Source organism: Bacillus rossius, chromosome 1 (genome assembly GCF_032445375.1).
Source record: "Bacillus rossius redtenbacheri isolate Brsri chromosome 1, Brsri_v3, whole genome shotgun sequence".
Classification (NCBI taxonomy): domain Eukaryota; kingdom Metazoa; phylum Arthropoda; class Insecta; order Phasmatodea; family Bacillidae; genus Bacillus; species Bacillus rossius.
This window is the reverse complement of record NC_086330.1, coordinates 130,376,501-130,395,841: the sequence shown is the minus strand read 5'-3', so window position 1 is coordinate 130,395,841 and position 19,341 is coordinate 130,376,501. Positions and strand designations below refer to the sequence as shown.

Here is a 19,341-nt window from a genome sequence, read left to right as displayed (position 1 = left end):
ACGTGTGCTTAAAACTATGGGAAGACGTTCTCCGAAGTGACCTCGAGTGGCTCGGAGAAGGAGAACTGAAGACAAGTGACTTACTAACCCTGTCATTATGTTTACTGGTAAACTCGGAAGTGTTGTGTGGGGGAGAGGTTTGCACTTGCACCCGTCCATTACTCAATCCTAGATGGTTTGTGCTCACGTAAACGTTCCTTTATGAATTACAAATTGTTGTTTTAATAATTGAATTTGCCACATTTATTATTTTAAAAATACTAACGTTTTAGTCCCGATAATACAAAAAAAAATTGCTGTGATTTTCTCAGTATTCTTAATGTTATCAAATTAAAAATCTTAGCCAAATATACATTAAAAACATTTATCTGTCTGTATGCAATTCGTAATTTAAAAAAAAAAACACTTATGAATAGATTAATTGAAACTGACACAATTAACTCAGTATGAATTAATTGTTTTTACATGTTGGACTGTCCCAAAGATATAATTGTTATATATCAATTATGTATTTCCGTAAAACATTACAATGTTAAGTTTTAACTTGTTAGTCTAAAACTAATTCTGTGTTGTCAACTTAAGATAAACTCTTACCTATCCAAACAAAATATGTGCATTATTCTGCTCACGCGAAGGACAGGCACTGCCATATTTTATCAACAGTAGCGTTAAATAGAGAAGTCTGGAAAATGCTTCAGAAAGGCGAGCAGGGAGTGAGTAAATAACCGTCTTCCATTTTGTATTGTGTAGTCAAAATGACTAAAATATTTCCCCATTTTAAGGTTAAAATTCTCGTATTAATCCACATAAATATATATTATGGTTTGAAAAGCCTTAAAAGGCTTGACAGTATTCGGAAAAAACCAAATTCAAGCCTCTAAGGTCATAATCTTAACCTTAACCTTCAACCACTTCCTTGAAATTTGACACCACCTCAATTTCATTTTCACCCAAAAATTAAAATTTTTTTTTTTTGAAAAACAATAAATATTTTAAAATTAATTTAATAAAAAATGATATTATGTCATCAAGTCCTGAGTTTTCGTTCGATCCCGTTAAGGGCAATTATTAAATATATATTAAAATAAATTCCCAAAAAATATTATTAAAAATTCAGAAAAAAATTAATTTTTATAATTAAAATTAAAATTGTAATAACCTTTTACTTTTTGAGATGCTCAGTTCAATTCCAAGTGAAAACAATAAAAAAAATTCTTATATTTTCACCATTCATTTTACCAGGCAACTGAATCCCACTACTAAAAACAAGTCATATATTATTATGCCATTATGACATTACGGCAGCCATCTTGGATGTTGCAATGTTAAATTATTCTCCTTGAGTGGGTTGTTGCCACATTAGTTTATTTCTACCCACTAGAGTGTACTGATGTCAATCACGAAATTATATAGCTTCCGCTATCTTATTGGCCTTCTTGCTCACCATATTGAAAATTTGTTATTATGTACCAAAAAAAATCGGAAAATATTCCAAAAATCATTTTAAAAATGAACTGTTAATATGTTAAAATATTAATTGATTGTATTGATTTCAGTCTTTGATTCGATCATAGACCGTGCAGAGGGAATTAAATTGACACAGTAATAAACATTATAGGTTTCAGGTGTTAAAATTAAAACAACAATTTTTTGTAAATTATATTCATAATGTATGTAAATTTTATTTTACTACATATATGCATTCTAAACTAAGCAGCCTGTTATACATCTACTTCTGGGTCGAAATGATTAATTCTCAGCTACAATCGGTTTACTAAAGTTAGCAACCAGCCAGGTACTTTTCATTTGTAGTCTTCTTCTCCCCGGAAGTGTTTCTCGATACTTTGTTTTACACACTACTCTGCATTGTCAGAACTGTAAATGAAAGTATTCATCTTCTTTAAAGAGCACTATTTCACTTGGTTATCATACGGCACATGTTTACCGTATGTATAGGCAAACCAGAAGTTATATTTTAGAGCACCATGCGTCGATACCTCATCCATGAGATGATTGATTATATTCTACTAGATATAATCAAGAAAAGTATTAATTTATTTTCTCCACTTAAGTTATTTAAATAAGAGCAGTCGTTCAAAAATGTTTGAAATCCAGATTACGCTAATTATAACCGATTATCATTTTCCTGTAATGCACCCGGTATCACCAGGTATCATAGCAATAGGTTGCTGTGCATTTATTTAACTACTAGAGATTGTAAACTAATGAGTCTAAATGGCCGCAGGAAGTTCCACAGTGTCAAACAAACTTGAATTTTTATAGCTATTTGTACGTATTCTCTAATTGTCAATACGATTAAACCATTGATAGCTTTTATCACAGCGTATATTTATAGAAGAATAATGATTCATACCTTTACTTTTCGCATGTCTTTGTTGATCATGGGAAAATGCGTACGACATATCACACTAGCTGCAAGAACGTCTATTTCAAAAGAAAATAACTTTTCAGGCTATTTCACTAATGCTTGGTGTATTTTTAAAAGCATAAATGCATCGCTGTTGGGGTGATATATTCACTCACTGCCGATCGGCACGACATTTGCATTTCTTTATGTGTTTTTACAATTTATCATTAAAAAGTTTTGTTCAATTGATCAACATCTTACAAGAAGGAAACTTAAGACATCCTCTCTTGTCACGTAGACAAACGTTTTTGTGTTTTAAAAACTTGTTTCCACAGTGGTGACATCGATGGTCGGAAGACGACGCTGAAACTCCAGTGGGAATGATTGATGGTAGCGATACTGCAGTAATCGAAGTTTCTTTCGCTGACGAAATGGTGTTCATCGATATTTACTCTGCAGACAGCACCGTAAACGTTTAAGTCTCCTCTAGTATTGTCGATGACGCAGGCACACCTTCCATTGGGATCTCCTCGATTGTCGGCGTCGCTGCCCTCTGGATCTCTCCTCTGGCGATGGCACACCTTCCACGGAATTTGACATTGCAAACGTAAAAAATACCAAATAAATACCAGGATACCTATAGGTATAAGAGAGGTTATCGGTAGAACCTACCGCCTGGTCCTCCGCTTACATAATCGCAACTACTGTGCAATTACAGCATTAATAGATGTATAAATAGTAGTGAAAAATAGACCTTAGTCTATTAATGCAACTATCCATTTGGAACCATGTTTTTTCAACTTAATAATAAGACAGCAAAATATAAAATAGTATTTTCATTCGAAGTAAAATATTATTACGATAGTTGATTTTTCTAATTTTCTTGATTTAAATGTTTCTACTAAGTAATTATTTTTCATATGTGAATGATAGTGGCCGGGTTTAAATAATTGGGTTCAGTGAATTCGTATACATTGAATTTAATTCTAAATAATTCATGCAATAGTTAATTTCATTTTTTCATTTTCCAATAGCATTAACTTAATTATTATTAATTTTTTCTAGTAGGATTATACTTGTTAATATTAAAATTTGCATAAGATTAATTAATATGTTTCAAATTAAATGCTAAAACTAATAATGCATATGCGTGCAATCCCGTTAAATTGTACTTTTGGAAAAAACACAAAGTTGATTTACTTACACTAAGATAAGCTATTTTTCTCCATATGGTAGTGTAATTTGTTCCGTCTAACATAAGTGGTAATGAACTACTGTGTTTTATATCACATTTTTTCATGATACATAAAACTAGTGAGTTCTTATATTAAGGTGGTTTAATTATATAAATGACACCATATTTACTTGAAATCCAAATTGATTTCTAAACGTTGCATTTACATATAGTTCGTGGAAAATGAGCTAAATGTAATGTTATGGAAGTAAGATTTAGCATTAGATTAAAAATATGTGCACTTCTAACGTACGATAAGAGGTTCTTTTAAAATACAAATCAATATATTTATCGACATATTTAATTTGTACTAATTAGCTCCAAAGTACTATTTTCACTAATGTTTTCAATAAATTAACTCACAGAAGAAAAAAAAATATTTGATTTATTTTTTATCTTCCAGTAAACTAGTTATTATCAATAATTTGTATGTTAAAAGCCGGAATTATTAATGTGACTATATTGAAAAAGTAATGGAATAACTTAGTGTTAAATCTATATTCCAAAAATTGTCATTGTTTTGCAATCACGTGTGTTGGAGATAAAACTTCAAAAGTCAATTATTTATACAAAGATAAAACAAAATATTTTGTTATTCAATTTGAAATAAAATAAATACCATTAATTGCCCCAATGGAGGTACATAATTGTGACAAACAAAGCGAAGAAGTTCCTTACAAAGAGTCTTAACAGTCGCCTGACTCTCTACTTTATTGGTTATGCCCTCTCCCCCTTCTCCATTTCTGGCAACGAGAGCTCTACTTTTGAGCGTGGTACTTTTCGGTACTTCCTGTCGAGTTATCTCCTCGAATCACCTTTACAGCTGTCAAGAGGTTTCAGATAAAATGTATATATTCCATCCTATGTGCCGGTTTAAGGGGTATCAGTAATGTGTGTTTGGATGTGCATAAATAATAGAGTTTTTCTTAGTTTGTTGCTTATCAAATTTTTGTCACCAATTATCAACGTTAAAATAACAAAATAAGGTACATTTTAAAATCCCACTTTTAGTTACTTATACATTAAATCATGCAAGTTAATTGTTATGTAGTTTGTATTTAATTCCATTATTAAAACATTTTAGTTATCTTGGGTATAGTTTTAATGGGGCTCACTTGCACGTACCTACTTTTTAAAGGTTGACATCAGCTGTAAGGTTACCCGGTGTGCATATCCCACGTGGCGACCCCCTCGAGATAATCGATAGCCACGCAGGGTTCCCGCCATCTCCGGAGCGACAAGTTTGTAACCATGGCGCGGGCGCGCGCCATTGGTCCAGGGACGGCGCGCCTGGCCGTGCCGCTGCTCGCCCGGCGCGGCGGTGCCCCTGCGCCGGGCCGTGCCGCCGCCGAGCGTGCAGGGATGCCGGGCGGGCGGTCTAGTCGTCAGGGGCAAGGTTCCGCCGACGGCAGCTCGCTCGCTCGTAGTTCCCCCGGGAGGAAGGGAGGAGGCGGGCTGTGCGCAGCCATGTGACGGATCTCGCGCGGCCCCGCGCCGATTTTCCAAATAACTAAGGGGGTGATCAAAAATTAAAAAAAATATATTATACAAACCAATTTGACGTCACCGTTTCCGTAAAAAACAGATTTTTTTTTGTATTTTTGTTTTTACGAGTGCGGGAGACGTTCTGACTGAAGCATCCCTCCAATTAACTAGCCTAACGCATCGAATTAAAAACAAGCCGAGACTGTTTTTTTCTATACGAAACGCGTATTTGTATACTGTAGTGTTTGTTTTTCAAGCTGTCGCACCCGCGGTCTCTCCGAGTGGCCGTGTGTCTGGAATGTGCCTCTCACCGCCTCCTCGCCATCATGTTTGCCATGACGGAATATTTCGGGGAGTTCGCCCTGGCCAGGTGAGACCACAACAACTGCAGCAGTCGCTGTGCATGCGTGCGTTTTCACTTTGAGGACACAGCCTCCCTGCTAGTGTGCCCGAGGTCCCGAGTCTCCATGCGTCGCAGGCTGCCAACTGTGCGAAACAAAAATTCTCCGCGGTAGCTCAACCATTCCTTTGTCACTGCAAACGTGAGGAATTCGCGTTGAGAAATTAGCGGAAGCGTGGGTCCTTTTTTTTTGTAATCTTTATTCATTGACAAGCATTTAAGTATACGTTTTTGAAACACTTAGTTTTTTTTTTTAAATATTTTAAAATGAAAATAAAATAAAAAAACAGACGTACTCCGTAGCTCGTGAAACAAGCGGGCTGGAGGGGTGAAGGCGGAGCCGTGAAAGAGCGCAGTCGCCCGCTAAGGGGGCTAGCGCAGACCTGTATCCCTCTCCCCCCCTCACCGCTGAAGCCCCAGGCGGAGCGCCAGGGGCTGGACAGCAACCCGCTCTGCAACAAGTCGCAGACGGCTGCCCCGGGAGGACGTAATACGCGAGGCCTCTTCCCGCAGTCTTAACACAAACCAAAGGCAGACATTTTTTATATCAACGAGAAGTCACTAAATGAAAGCTGTATTGTTTACAAAAAGCATTAAAACATACAGTTTCTGAGTGCCGTTTATATCATGTATATAACGATAGTGATAATATTACTAAAAAAATTTATCTCAAATTTTACTACATTTATTATAAATAAGTTTTCTGTTAAAAGTTATATAATATTAAATATTATAACATAATTTATAATACTTTATGTGCTACTGATAATAATAACTGTTTAAATAAAGTTCGTTAGTTTCATATTTGCCATTCCCAGAATAAAATGAATTTTCACTCACGGTTCTAGTAACATACTGCATAAATTAAACGCATTGAATATCTACAATCACAATCTACAAGGGTTGATTTTTATGTTATTTTTCTGCTTTAATAATACATATATTTTTGCTGCCAAAATAATAACACGTAACTGTGGCGAGTATAAAAATAGAAATTAGTACGTTTATAATATAAAATAAACAATTTTGTGGAGTAAACTTACCATAGGCCCATTATGAATTGCATAATTACATGAACTCTAATGTATGTATAAATAAACATTCAAATTTTCATGATTTAGTTAGTTTTTTAAACATTAGCAGATACCTTATTGACTAATTTGTACTTCTGCAATATTCTAAATCCTTTGTCAAATTATGATCTATCTAATGGTGTTTAATTTTTTATTTTAGCTGTATAGCAACAAAAAAAATTTCTAGATTTCTAAATACAGTTGATATACTTCTTCAGTGACAGTAAAATACAATATTTTTTTTCATATTTAAAAACCCATTTTTTTTATATAAATAACTTCTACTTCTTTAAGAAAACCGTAGCTTATAGCAAGTACTATGTATGTAGATATGAGCGTGAAAGATAAAATAAATTTCCTGCGCCAAAATTATGGAACTGATTCAATAACAGAACTTAAAGGTATATATTTTAGACATTCTTTGTCAAGAATCTATAGAGCGTAAAATATGTTTTAGTGCCAGTTAGGAAATAAATGGGAGAAAAAGTATGTGTAGGTTTTTTTTTGTTTGAAAACTTTATAGAAAATTCTGAATTCATGCAATTCCTATTCTTCTACAGTCAAGTTCTGTTATTGTGTCCGTGCCTCTAAAAAATGTCTAAAAAGACATTTATTCCAGATAAATTAAAAATATTAAATATTTTGATGACATATTTCCAAGTATTGTCTTAGGTGCCGTGGCCTAGGTCAGAGATTATCCACGAGTAACTAAGACGAAAGTCATCAGCAACGTAAAAACCGGTCGTTGTTCTGCAAGACATAATGTATGTATCTCAGTTGGGGTAGACGGAAAGTGCAGTGATGAACCAATTCACACAAAAAAAATTAAATTGAGAAACATATTGCTATGGAACAGTCTCAATACTTTGGTTTTGCTGCAAAATACATTGAAATAATAAGTCAATACAATTATACATAGCACAATTTTTAAAATTTGTTTCACATTTGTACAAGGAGGAGCTAAATGCTATTATGTATACCTAGAGGCACAAGTATTTCGTGGATACATTCGATGGCAAAGTTGACTTGAAACACACAATACAGCTACTTCACGTCGGTGACTGTACCACAGTTCTCTCGACACGCCCTGGAATATTGAGTCAGTAGGTAATAAACAGAGAGAAACAGTGAGACAGAATCAGGTGCCTCTTAGTACAAATGATGAGAAGTCTCTGACCTAGGTATCGACCAATGAGCACACGAATGTGGCTTGAGTCTAGCCTGGAGTGAAAAGAGTCTGTGGAATTATCGTGGTGTTACATATGGCGTGAAAATGCGGAAAGATTTTTCAGAATTAATGGCAAAAAATAATTAAGTAGTGTACCGAACATCTAGCAGAAGTAAAGAAAAATCATTTGTGATCACAAATCAAAATATGAAACGTTCGCTAGATATTTGCCGTATTAATTATGTATCAGGTAGTTACTAAAGTGAAAATTTATACCCATTCTCTTATTCTGTAAATTTTCGGCGCATTATTTGCCTTCCGAGTGTTTCACATTAACAACATTGACAAGAAAGTTTACAACGTGCAAAGGATGGAATGAAAAGTCTAAATACGTGTACTGCAAATATGAATGAACAAATAGTACTAGCTTAAGCTAACAGAGGAGTTTCGATGTTTACTAGGACATTTATTTCTCAACCTCTAGTCATAAGTGTTAAAATTTTGGCGCTTGGAATTTAAACACGTTTGCAGCAAAAATAAATATACAAGTGAATTAAATGTAGAACTTAATTATTTTGTACGTTAATAAATTCGTTAAGTAAATTTAGTACAATGCTTTATTATGCATACGTTTGCAATTATTACATGTGTTAGGAAACAGTCTGTTTGATTTTTATAGTACTAGGGTGGAATCCATCTATTTGTAAATCATCAAGTTAGTCAACTGTATTGAAAATTAACTGTATTGAAAATTTACTTCTATTTTAATTTATGAAAGTTATTTTATAGTTTTTTTAGTCTTCAACCAAGTATAAGTTTACTTGTAAGGTTGCGATGTGAGGTATATAAAATGGTATTCATTACTTCAAATATTGTTTCATAAACTATTTAAATTTAATGCACTTTAATTCAGTGGCGTCACAATAGTAGCACCTGAATTTTTTTAAGGAATTGAATGTCTCTGTAAATATGCCTATTTAAGACCCATTGCATCAGGATGGATGTGGTGATTTGGTTACATAAAATAAATCGCAAAAACTATTAAATAAATTTTACGACATGCTTTAAAATTAAACATTCGTAATGATATGCATTTTTAGTCCAATATTATAAAAAATATCCTAAAGGAAACAAACTTCAGGAAGAAAACAATGCCTTATTAATGAAAACCCTTAAAATTTATGTTCATCGGTGGAATTCGTTTTAAACCTCACTTTCAGTTTAAAATGAACTCCGTTTTTTGAACTGCATTCCATTGTTTTCCAAACCCGATTAATTAAATATTGTAAATTAAATAAACTTCACATTTTTTTATTTAAAACAACTTCATTGACATACGCTAATTCTGTTTTACATTGGGGTTTCGTAGAAAAATTTTAAGAACGGACAACGATGAGACATAACAGAGACATAAACAGACGGCGAACAAACCAATACAAGCAGATGCTAAATGCCTAGGCAGCAAAGAGAACCCAAATTATCCGGTCTCTTTTGCTGGGGTAGTTATTTATGTTTTTTTCATGACGAATATTTACATGCAGAGCTCCAAGCAAAAATCTTCGAACTTAACCAACATCCCACATAAAATCTGACTTCGTTATGTTGGCGTTACTTTTTTGTGTCTCGCAACAGTAACCTGAAATGTATGAAAACATGTTGGTAAATTTCCTCATTTCGCTCGGGCCATCTATACAGATCACACATGAAACGAAAATTAAAGAGCATCTTCCTTTCCTAGATGTTCTGATCTTCAAGAAAAACTGCAATATATCCACTAAAAATTCGAGGAATCCGACAAATACAGGACTATATCTGCACTGCAATCTCAACTACATAATAAGCACTAAAACAGCCATACTTTTAACTGACCTAATTTAAAGAATTTTTTCAGTCATATTAGAACATTGTTACCCGCCTGTCATCATAAAACAGCACAGAATAGTAAACAAAACCCCCATTATTCAACAGAAACCGTGCGAAAAACTAAGTGGTACATTGGTTATTGCTTATGTACATAAACATTTTCTAAAAAATTGATTTGCCTGTAAAGTCGATTTACGGACGATAGTTTAACGTGACAACGTCATAACAAAACATTGATGAAATTATTGATCCAGAAGAAAATTAAATATCCAATTCGGCCTGAGACTGAGCCGTAATATATTTATGCAACCAAACCATTTAGACATTAAAAATAAGTTATTCTTTGAGTATTTTTTTTATTTTTTCTATCTTTTGTATGATAAAATCTACCTCTGCATACTTTTATGAATAAAATTGAATCATTTTTATTGAATTATCACTATTTTGTATGGATAAAAAGGAGTGAAATGAAATCTACAATTTAATTGATAAATTTACTTTTATTTGCACTCATTAATTCAAATATGTTTATTACATTTGTAGTGTCACGCGCGCCTTAATAATTTTCACAAGTACAAAAATGAAGGTATAGCGGCGGCGGGTAATTAATCCGTCAACTTTTGGATTGAGAGTCAGCGCTGCTAACCGCAGGGCCACGAGGCCATATTGGAAATAATAGTTTCAGATGTTGTATATATGCTTATAAAATTTTTGTTTTGTGTTGTGGAAGTTTTAAAAACGTATGTAGTCCACCATGTTTATTTCTTATAGTGGTAGGTGGGAAATTTAAAATATATTTTCGGCTGCTAGTCGGCCGCCATGTTTATACTAACTTCAAGATCGTCGAGAATGTTTTACGCTTTTTCGTAATTACATATTTAACGACGAAATTTGTTCTTCGTGAAATTAAACGTAGAATTTAATAAAAATGCCCTTGCAGTTCATATAAAAGTATTAGTAAGTTTACGAAAGAATTTCGGCTTTAATCTCCAACCCAGACGCTCGTGGTGCGCTGGGGCCGAGATTAAAATTCGTCGAGAATATTTAACGTTTTTATGTCTTCCAGTGCTCAAAATTATATGCAATTGTGGCCCCGGGCACGAAATTTTATTTATAATTCATTAATAATTACGCCCTCGCGATAAACAAAGGAAAATATGTATTAACGAATGCCTGGTTTCCGCGGAAGACAATGAGCGTAACGGGACACATCGTAGTGGGATAATATGCGTAACGGGACACTTTTTCGTGCGTGCATCTGGTGTTTATCGATTTATTAGACGTCACGTCAAAATATATTAGTAAACCAACATTATATAAGAACAGTTTATAAGTCGGATTTCATTATTTAAAGCATGTTCATCAGAGTATCACCAGTCACTTGCATAGTTCGATGTCTGAACTATGTTTATCATATCGCTTGTAAATGTGGATTCCGACACATTGTCGAAACTAGTTGAGCTCTTTCAACACCTATTGCAGTGCACAAAAACCGCATAAAAATGGGCTGAACAAAAAAAATTAACTTGCTTACGAAACAGTCACAAAATACTATGGGACAATGCTACTCCACACATATAGGAAAATCACCCAATAAGAAGTAAACTATAAAAATCAGTATTTATCGTCAGCAGAACATTGTTATCGAAACACTGAATAAATAAAATATAGACACTCAGTACATCTGATAGAAGTGAAACTTCTGTGGCAATTAAAACCTCGATTCGTAAGTTTATCGTGAAGGATAAAACGGCAGCAAGAGAAAAATAGAGAAAGACCTTTTTTTTCTAAATAAACATAAATCAACAAAATTTTTACTCCAAAATAACAGGTCAGAATATCAATAATTATTGATCAATCAGTATTGATTAATTACCAAAAAATATTACTCACTGTTGAATACTCAAACCATAAATAATTTTAGACGTGACAACGTCTAATAAATCGATGAACGCCGGGTGCACGCACGAAAAAGTGTCCCGTTACGCACATTGTCCCGTTTTGCTGTGTCCCGTTACGCGCATTTTATATTGCTCTATGCTAACCTGAACCTCCTGGCATTGCGACTGAGTCCGTGGCGTGATTCTGTTTTCATACATTTCAATGTAACATTTTCATTGCTCTTTGCTAACCCGTTCCTCCTAGCATGGCTGCAGAGTCCGTGGCGTGACTGCATCTTGGTGTTGGGTAAGCCATTTTCCTTCACATCATCCTTGAAACACTCCCATACATTTCCTACTTTTCCTATCATCGTCCTATCCTTAACAGAATAACACATATTGGAAGAAGTTAAATAGCAAACATGTATAAAAGTTATAGTTAAAATAATCTCTTCGTTAAAGTAATAAACATATTTGAATTAATGAGTGCAAATAAAAGTAAATTTATCAATTAAATTGTAGATTTCATTTCACTCCTTCTTTGTATCCATACAAAATAGTGATCATTCAATAAAAATGATTCAATTTTATTCATAAAAGTATGCAATCATTTCATCAATGTTTTGTTATGACGTTGTCACGTTAAACTATCGTCCGTAAACCGACCTTACAGACGACCAATTTTTTTTAGTAAATATCAAAGCTAGAATTGATTTTAATAAATTATATTTTTAATTTAATTTTATATTATATATAGATTAGACGTGATTGAAGATATTTCTAGACTGATTTTGTAGATCTGCAGATATTATCTTATCATTGAGTTAAAGTGCAACAGATTTCGCCAATAGGTCACATATACATACTAGAATGTAATCATAGGCATTGACAATGTTCTGCCGTCGAATAAATGAACAATGAGTAACATGGCCCCCACTTCGCGACGCGAAATCAAAACGGCACGGGCATACCTCACGGTAATTTTTGACATTATAACCATATTGTCACAAAGTGAAAATAAAAACAATTGATATTCTACGCACCGGATTTGTTAAACTCTTTAAAACTAGCTTATTATTAGTTGGACTCAACATATTTACACGCTTGCGGGCTCATAATTATAATACGGTGTGTGATATAGTTAATCAAATTATAATACTTGACAATAAAATACCATGTCAAATTAAAGCTTGAAAAGCATTATATCAAAAAAAATTAGTTACACAGCTAAAACCGTACTCATACAACACTGTTAAACAATACATATTGACGCAAGTAATTAAAATAATCCATACTTGAAAGAACACAATTTTCTTGCGAAGAAGGTCACTGACGCAGTGCACAGTAACCTCAAACCCCGTTGTGTTGCCCTTGGCCCAAGTGTGGTAGAGTCAGGCGCAGGCGGGTCCCTACCGCCGCGACCCGCCTGTCCCTGCAGCATGGCGGGGTTCAACCTGAGCCGCACACCGCCACGTGGAGCCCGCGGCCCGCCAGGTTCTCTGCACCGTCTGCACAGTTTAGCGTCAGAAATAGTTTCACAACAATGTTTCACGAAAACGTTGCATTAAAATTCGGCCTTGATATTTTACTCCCATCGCACCCAAAGAAGTTTCACGTCAAAAATTATAACTAGGCAAACACAAGCAGCGTAACGAGAATCCCGTAGCATCACCGCTACGTCATTTCTCCCCTCTCCCCTGCCGTCTCCCCTTCCAGCCGTTACATCAGGCATACAGCTTGCTACGCTACGTACCTATCCCCACTTTTTTTTTCGTTTTCCCAATCGTCCGCTAGCACATGCGTTGGAGTGGCGTCGTCGCTGACGCACTCTCATCCTCTACCGGTTCCCCCACCACGTACCTGACTATTCCCCTCATGCGGTCGGAATTTTCGTAACGCTCGAAAATTGTAGCCCACTCAGCAAAGAAGTTTCACTTCAAAACTGCAAACTCACAACTCTTGCAGCAAACCACTAGCCAATAACATATAAGCTGTTATGTGCTCAGCCAATAATGGGAGTGCACGCCAAGAGAGTGGGTGGAGTACATATAAACCCCTGTATTCCAGTGTCCGCTGTCGGGCTGTGTGTGCCTGATGACGGGAGCAGATGTCACTTCCCGAATCTTCGTCCCTACATTGTCTAAGAAAGCATACTGAGTTCGCCCGTGCTGGAGTTATATCGCTGGGTTCGTCTGTGCGTCGCTGTGTTGTCTTAGGTTGTTGTTTTTTTTTCTGTATAGTTGCAACTGTCTCTTTATCAGCCTGCTGGGTTCTTCTGTGCGACACTGTGTGGTCCTAGATTGTTGTTTGTCTGTATTTAGTGTCATTTTTGCAACGGTGTATTCGTGAGCTCACTGTATTCGTCTGTGCTGTGGTAATATTATTTTTTCTTACTAAACTACTGCAACGGAATTCTCTGTTCATCCTAGTCATTTAAAATTTGGCATCATGCTATGCTGCCTTGTTTTATTTATATTTATGTATTCATCTTTGTTATCCATTCTACCTGTAGTGTAAAACAGCAATCACGCGTGTCCATGAATTTGTTTTAAACATTTATTTTCTATTTGAAAAATCTTTCAACGAATGCACATATTTTTATAACGTGTAAAACTACGTATGTTGTCTAGACTGTTGCCACGTTAACGGGAATTTCAAGGCCCCTACTAATTAGCTTACACATTTGTTCGTGAGTATTGTTACATGTTACGAGTACTCAAGCTGAAAAGTTTTATCACGTTCTTTATCCGAGCGAAATTGGAGCTAATACAGCCTGAAAAAAAGTTTAAATTTCTCATTATTGATTAGAGCTTTTATGTACATCTTTATACTTTCAAACGGCATTTTGAATGGAACATATGAAGACCTGATAAATAGGGACATATTTTGCGACAAAATTTGAACGCCTATTAGACTACAAAAAGGTAAACACGCACCAGCGGTTTCTTCCTTGTGATTGGCGGGCGTCTGCAAGAGAAGTCGTTGCATTATTTCATCGAGCCACTCAGAACATATTTGCTTCCGCACTTAATTACTGTGACTGGTAGTGTAACAGTGGATATCTACCTGAAAGAAACTCACCCAATCACGAAACACAGACGATTCTTCAGAGTTTTAACTTACAGGTAGTCTCGGAATCTTTTCGCGAGTTTGCGAAGAACATACTTCTCTATAGAGTTTCCCATCGTTAGTTTGCAGTGTATATTTTAATGGATATTTGCTCTTTCTTTTGAACAAACGATTTCTTCCATTGGCACTGTTCTTGTATAGGTGCGCTATGATGCCAGAAAATACGCCATATAGCACAAAGTGTTACACAACTTCATTATGTAATAAAAAAATTAAATATCGGAACGTTTTATTTTGTAAATGAATGTGTAGAAGGAGAAAATAGGTTATATATTTTCATTTGGGATTTCAGTAAGAGCAGCAGCTGATAATACCTATTCAATTTTTACTTCTAAGGAGATGCAACTGAATGAAGTAATCTTCGTTTGATTGGTTTTTGTCCACAATTTTTTATATCATAAGTTATTAAAAATTTGGTTCTGTTTGAGCATAAAACAGAATTATTTTATTAAAAGTTATTAAATGTGACCGAATACTACGAATGGTTTATTTTTCCTTTTAAATAATAATAATTGGTGTATAGTTTTTAATTATTATATTCGGAATTACTGCAACTGAAATAATACTGCCAATATACCTACACTTTTTATGGTCTTACAAAAATGAGAAAAAGGTAAAACAATACCTATATATCTTTTATCTATTTTTAATTAACGATGGTATAAAAATGCCATATTGTTTTTCGTAACAAGCCAGGTAATATCAACCGGGATACAGTGGGTGCCATTTACTCTCAACTGTGAACTAAGAGTGAGACACGCTATAGAATGTGTCGGAATTCGACACAAAAACTTCGGCGGCATGTGCATCACGGCTAAATAATTGTGAGCAACATCTCTGTTTTCTACAAATTTTTATGACATGATACTAACCCCCCACCCTACAATTATTTCAATGAAATGAATTTACTACAGCGACAAAATTCGCGGTGGCTGTAGAGCTATGTTCAATTAAACGTAATCTATACGTCCAGTGTTACATCTAAGGTACTTTTTTAAAATTATTCTCAGTAAAAATGTAGTTTATCCCCAACTTCAATGACGAATACCTGCCTCGGGAAGAACTTTAGGACATAGTTTGCGAGGTATTAAAAATAATTACAGTGAAAACTTTTATTAGGATCAAACTAATCAGCTTACATAAAATTTGAACCGATCTCCTTCAAAATACTCTCCTTGGCTAGAGATGTGTACCCATCCCAATGTTGAGTCCATGATTGGAAGCATTCCTGGAAGGTCTTTCGGAAGTGACTTCAGCTGCTCCGTAGTGTCTCTCACACTGTCGGGAATGGCGTCAAAACGTTTTCCTTTCAGCACGACGCATTTTTTCCGGTCTCCGTATCGCAAACAAAACTTAATAAACGCGTAGTTCGAAATCTATTTTTGTAAATACGGAAACATGACGAAAGTTAGAATGCAAACCTTCACACACTCAAACTAGTTCATGATTAGACCGCAGTTATTTGGACAAGTCCCTCTACGACCGCGAGCCAACAATGCCAAGCCAGGAGAGAAGTAAGCGAATCAGTTGGTGCCAGATAACAATTATGAAGATGTACTCGACAAGAAATCAACCAATGAAAAGACATACATGGGTTGAGTACACCCATGACATATATTTTGAGGCCATACAAATTACTAGGGGCAGGCATTTTTCGCGGAAAAAAAGAGCGCCTAATAGACTGCAAAAAGTTATACCCCCACCAGCTGTTTCTTCCTTGTGATTGACAGCCGTCTGCGAGATAAGTCGTTGCTGTATTTCACCGAGCCACTCAGGACACGTTCGCTTCCGCACGAATTACTGTGATTGGTTATGAATCGATCGACATAAATCGGAAAGAAACTCACCCAATAACGAAACCCAGACGATGCTACAGTGTTTTTAACTGTCAGCTGGTCTCGGAATCTTTTCGCGAAATATGCATTCCCCCTACGATGCGCGAAAAAACACGGTAATCACGACCTGACTCTTCCGGCTTTGGAAGCCGACTGACAAGTCACAACGTGTTCAAACTTGACAGTGTTTATCTCAACGGATCAGGCACATTACTAGAGACCGGAAAAATTCGCGGATTCATTTCGTGATAGGCTGAAATTCAAAACATGTGTACAATTCTGCTGGTTCTGCTCGCAGTTTAACTGGAGCTCTCTGGGCCAATGAGAGACTATCGACCAAAGATACGTCGTCGAATCACAAGCTACCCAGTGGAGACGCCTCACAATTTAGTACCCAATGAAGACGCGTGTTTACTTGAGAAATGCAGAGGATATTGGTGGCTATCCTAGAGGTCATTGAATCCGCGAATTTTTCCGGTCCCTACACATTACTTCAAACATATGTAGCGTCAGCAGTCACTGCTATAAGAATTCATTCACCGCACTCGTCGATCACACGTGATTGTGTCGTGGTGGGTATGCAGCCGAGGCTTGTCGGTGGAAGGCAGGCCCACCCTGCAGCAGCCGGGCCGGGGAACGTGCGGGGGTAAGGAGGCCCCAACGCGTCCCGGACACCGGCTGTAGTATATTGATCTCGGAGGGGAGGCTCAGACTGCCGGCCCGTTCACAGCTCTGCCCTCTTCTCTCTCTCTCATCGCCGTCTCTCTTGCACCCCGTACTCCTCTCATTCAAGGGATGATCGGCCGGTTCACATTCCTTACGCCCCCGGCGTTACGGTGGGTAGCCTGTGGCGCACTCAACAGGCCATCGCATTTACATTTTCCGGTCCTCCTCCCCCCACCCTACCTTGCCACCCTCCCTCCTTTTGCGTTGATCGCCTTTGGGAAGAGGGGAATCCGACGAATGGACAATTAATGAGCTACCGCTTTGCTTATGATCCTCAGTAGAGGTACTGAAATTTTTGCGGATTCAATTGGTCACAAGCTAGAATGCAAACCATCGTAACCATGCACTGTGTTTGTTATTGGGCCGCATTTACTTAGATACACCCTTCCACGACCATTTCACCCGGTGAACCAGGTAGTGCCGGTTAACCATAACTAGTAGAGACCGGACCAACTCGCAGATTAATTTAGCATTAAGTTAAAATTCAAATACTTATACATTTGTGATCCTTCTGCTATTGGCACCCAGTTTATCTAGAAGAGTCTAGGCCAATGAGAAACTCTCAGCCAAAGAAGTGTTGAATCAAGGAAAACCCAGTCCAGACAACTCTGGAGTCAGCAACCAACGAGCAGGGAATATATGCTCATGTATGTAGATGGCTGTGGAGTCCATCCTAGAGGTCATTGAAACCTCGAATTTTTCCGTTCTTTAAAAACTAGGGACTGGAAAAAAAATCGTGGATTCAATTACCTTCAGGGTAGACCACACCCTCGCCTGTATACTCGGGCAAATAACGCCAGTTTGTTGGTTTTTGTCCTGTGGCAAGTCTCAACTGGGTTTTCTGTGATTGGCTGAGGGTTTCTCATTGGCCAAGAGCCCTACAGATAAATAGTGAGCCAATGGCTAAAGCGGCACAAAGGTATGTGTATTTGAAGTTTAGCCTGACGCCCAAGCGAAAATTGCGGGTCTTTAACTCTCAAGCAAACATCGCAGTGGGTGACTATCCGAGAATTTTGATTGGCTCGTGATCCCGATGACTACCTTATACTATAGGTCCATAGATTTTTCGCGAAAAAGTTTACAAAACAGCTGCATGTAATAAATTAGTAGCATTGTCTGTGTTTCGATGTGGGCTGGGTTTATTTCAGGTGCATGTAGGCCTATACTGTCAACACACCAATCATAGCTATCCAGTGCGGAAGTAATGTGTCTTGACTGGCCCGGTCAGATAGGGCAATGGCTTCTCTTGCATACGGCCGCCAATTACAAGGAAACAATCTCTAGCGCTAGTATAGCTTATTGCAGTCTAATGAGCAAACAATATTTTTCGCGAAAAAAAAAAATTACTTTTTCACCAATATTTTCAGATTTAGTTGGAATTAAATTATACCGACAAAACTTCCATTGTAGTTTTTCTACAACAAATATGTTAATATATGACTGTGTAAATTTATTCCCAAAGTTTGGTATAAGCCTTTGTAGCTGTAGCAGAACAAATTTAAATATTTTTTTTGCAAATAATAGAAAAGGTTTTAATATATAACACTAAGCACCTGGATAATGTTTAGTTGAACAATTCTCGATCCACTGCAGGACTTTCCGCTGTCGTTAAAATTTTCTTTGAAGTAATTGAGAGAAACAACTCTTGAAAGAAAGTATGGTAAATAACGGTGCTACCCCAAATTATTGTATTGAACTCATTTTACGATAACGGCAAGTTTTGTTGTATTTTCAAACTTTGCTCAATTAAACATGTTCCAGGAGCTATTAAGTACATACTTTATTATTATTTACAAATAGCTTACACACCCGCGCTTTGCTACGGCATTCCACAGGCAGAACACTGTCGCATTGCTCATTATACATTCACCTCTTCGTGGGTACGGCATTGCCACGCCTTGAATGAAAATAAATACAAACAATGATGAAAATCAACTTATGAAAAAAAATGTTAGAACTTTTATAAACTGGAAGAAATATAATCCAAAGACGCCATCATGTAAACTTTCGGTTTCCATATTTTAATAATATAGATATTTGTTTTATTAAAAAAGAAGAACCCCACATAGCATGTAAGCTTGCGGAAATCTTATCACTTAACTTGAATTAGACACATCAAGCTTGATTTAGGCTTGATTCAAGCTTTCCTTGAACCACGAACCATTGCAGTCAGCTTGCAG

The 19,341-nt window shown here is 36.3% G+C and overlaps 1 protein-coding gene across 1 annotated transcript in view; it reads left to right on the top strand.

The window, feature by feature from the left end:
- LOC134535512 (fibrillin-3-like) overlaps positions 1-19,341 on the top strand; it is a 169,524-nt gene that overhangs the window by 32,316 nt on the left and 117,867 nt on the right. The window contains exons 3-4 of the mRNA XM_063374688.1: positions 4,882-4,998; positions 5,345-5,457. Of these exons, the coding sequence (XP_063230758.1) occupies positions 4,882-4,998; positions 5,345-5,457 (230 nt within the window). The remainder of the gene's footprint in view (positions 1-4,881; positions 4,999-5,344; positions 5,458-19,341) is intronic.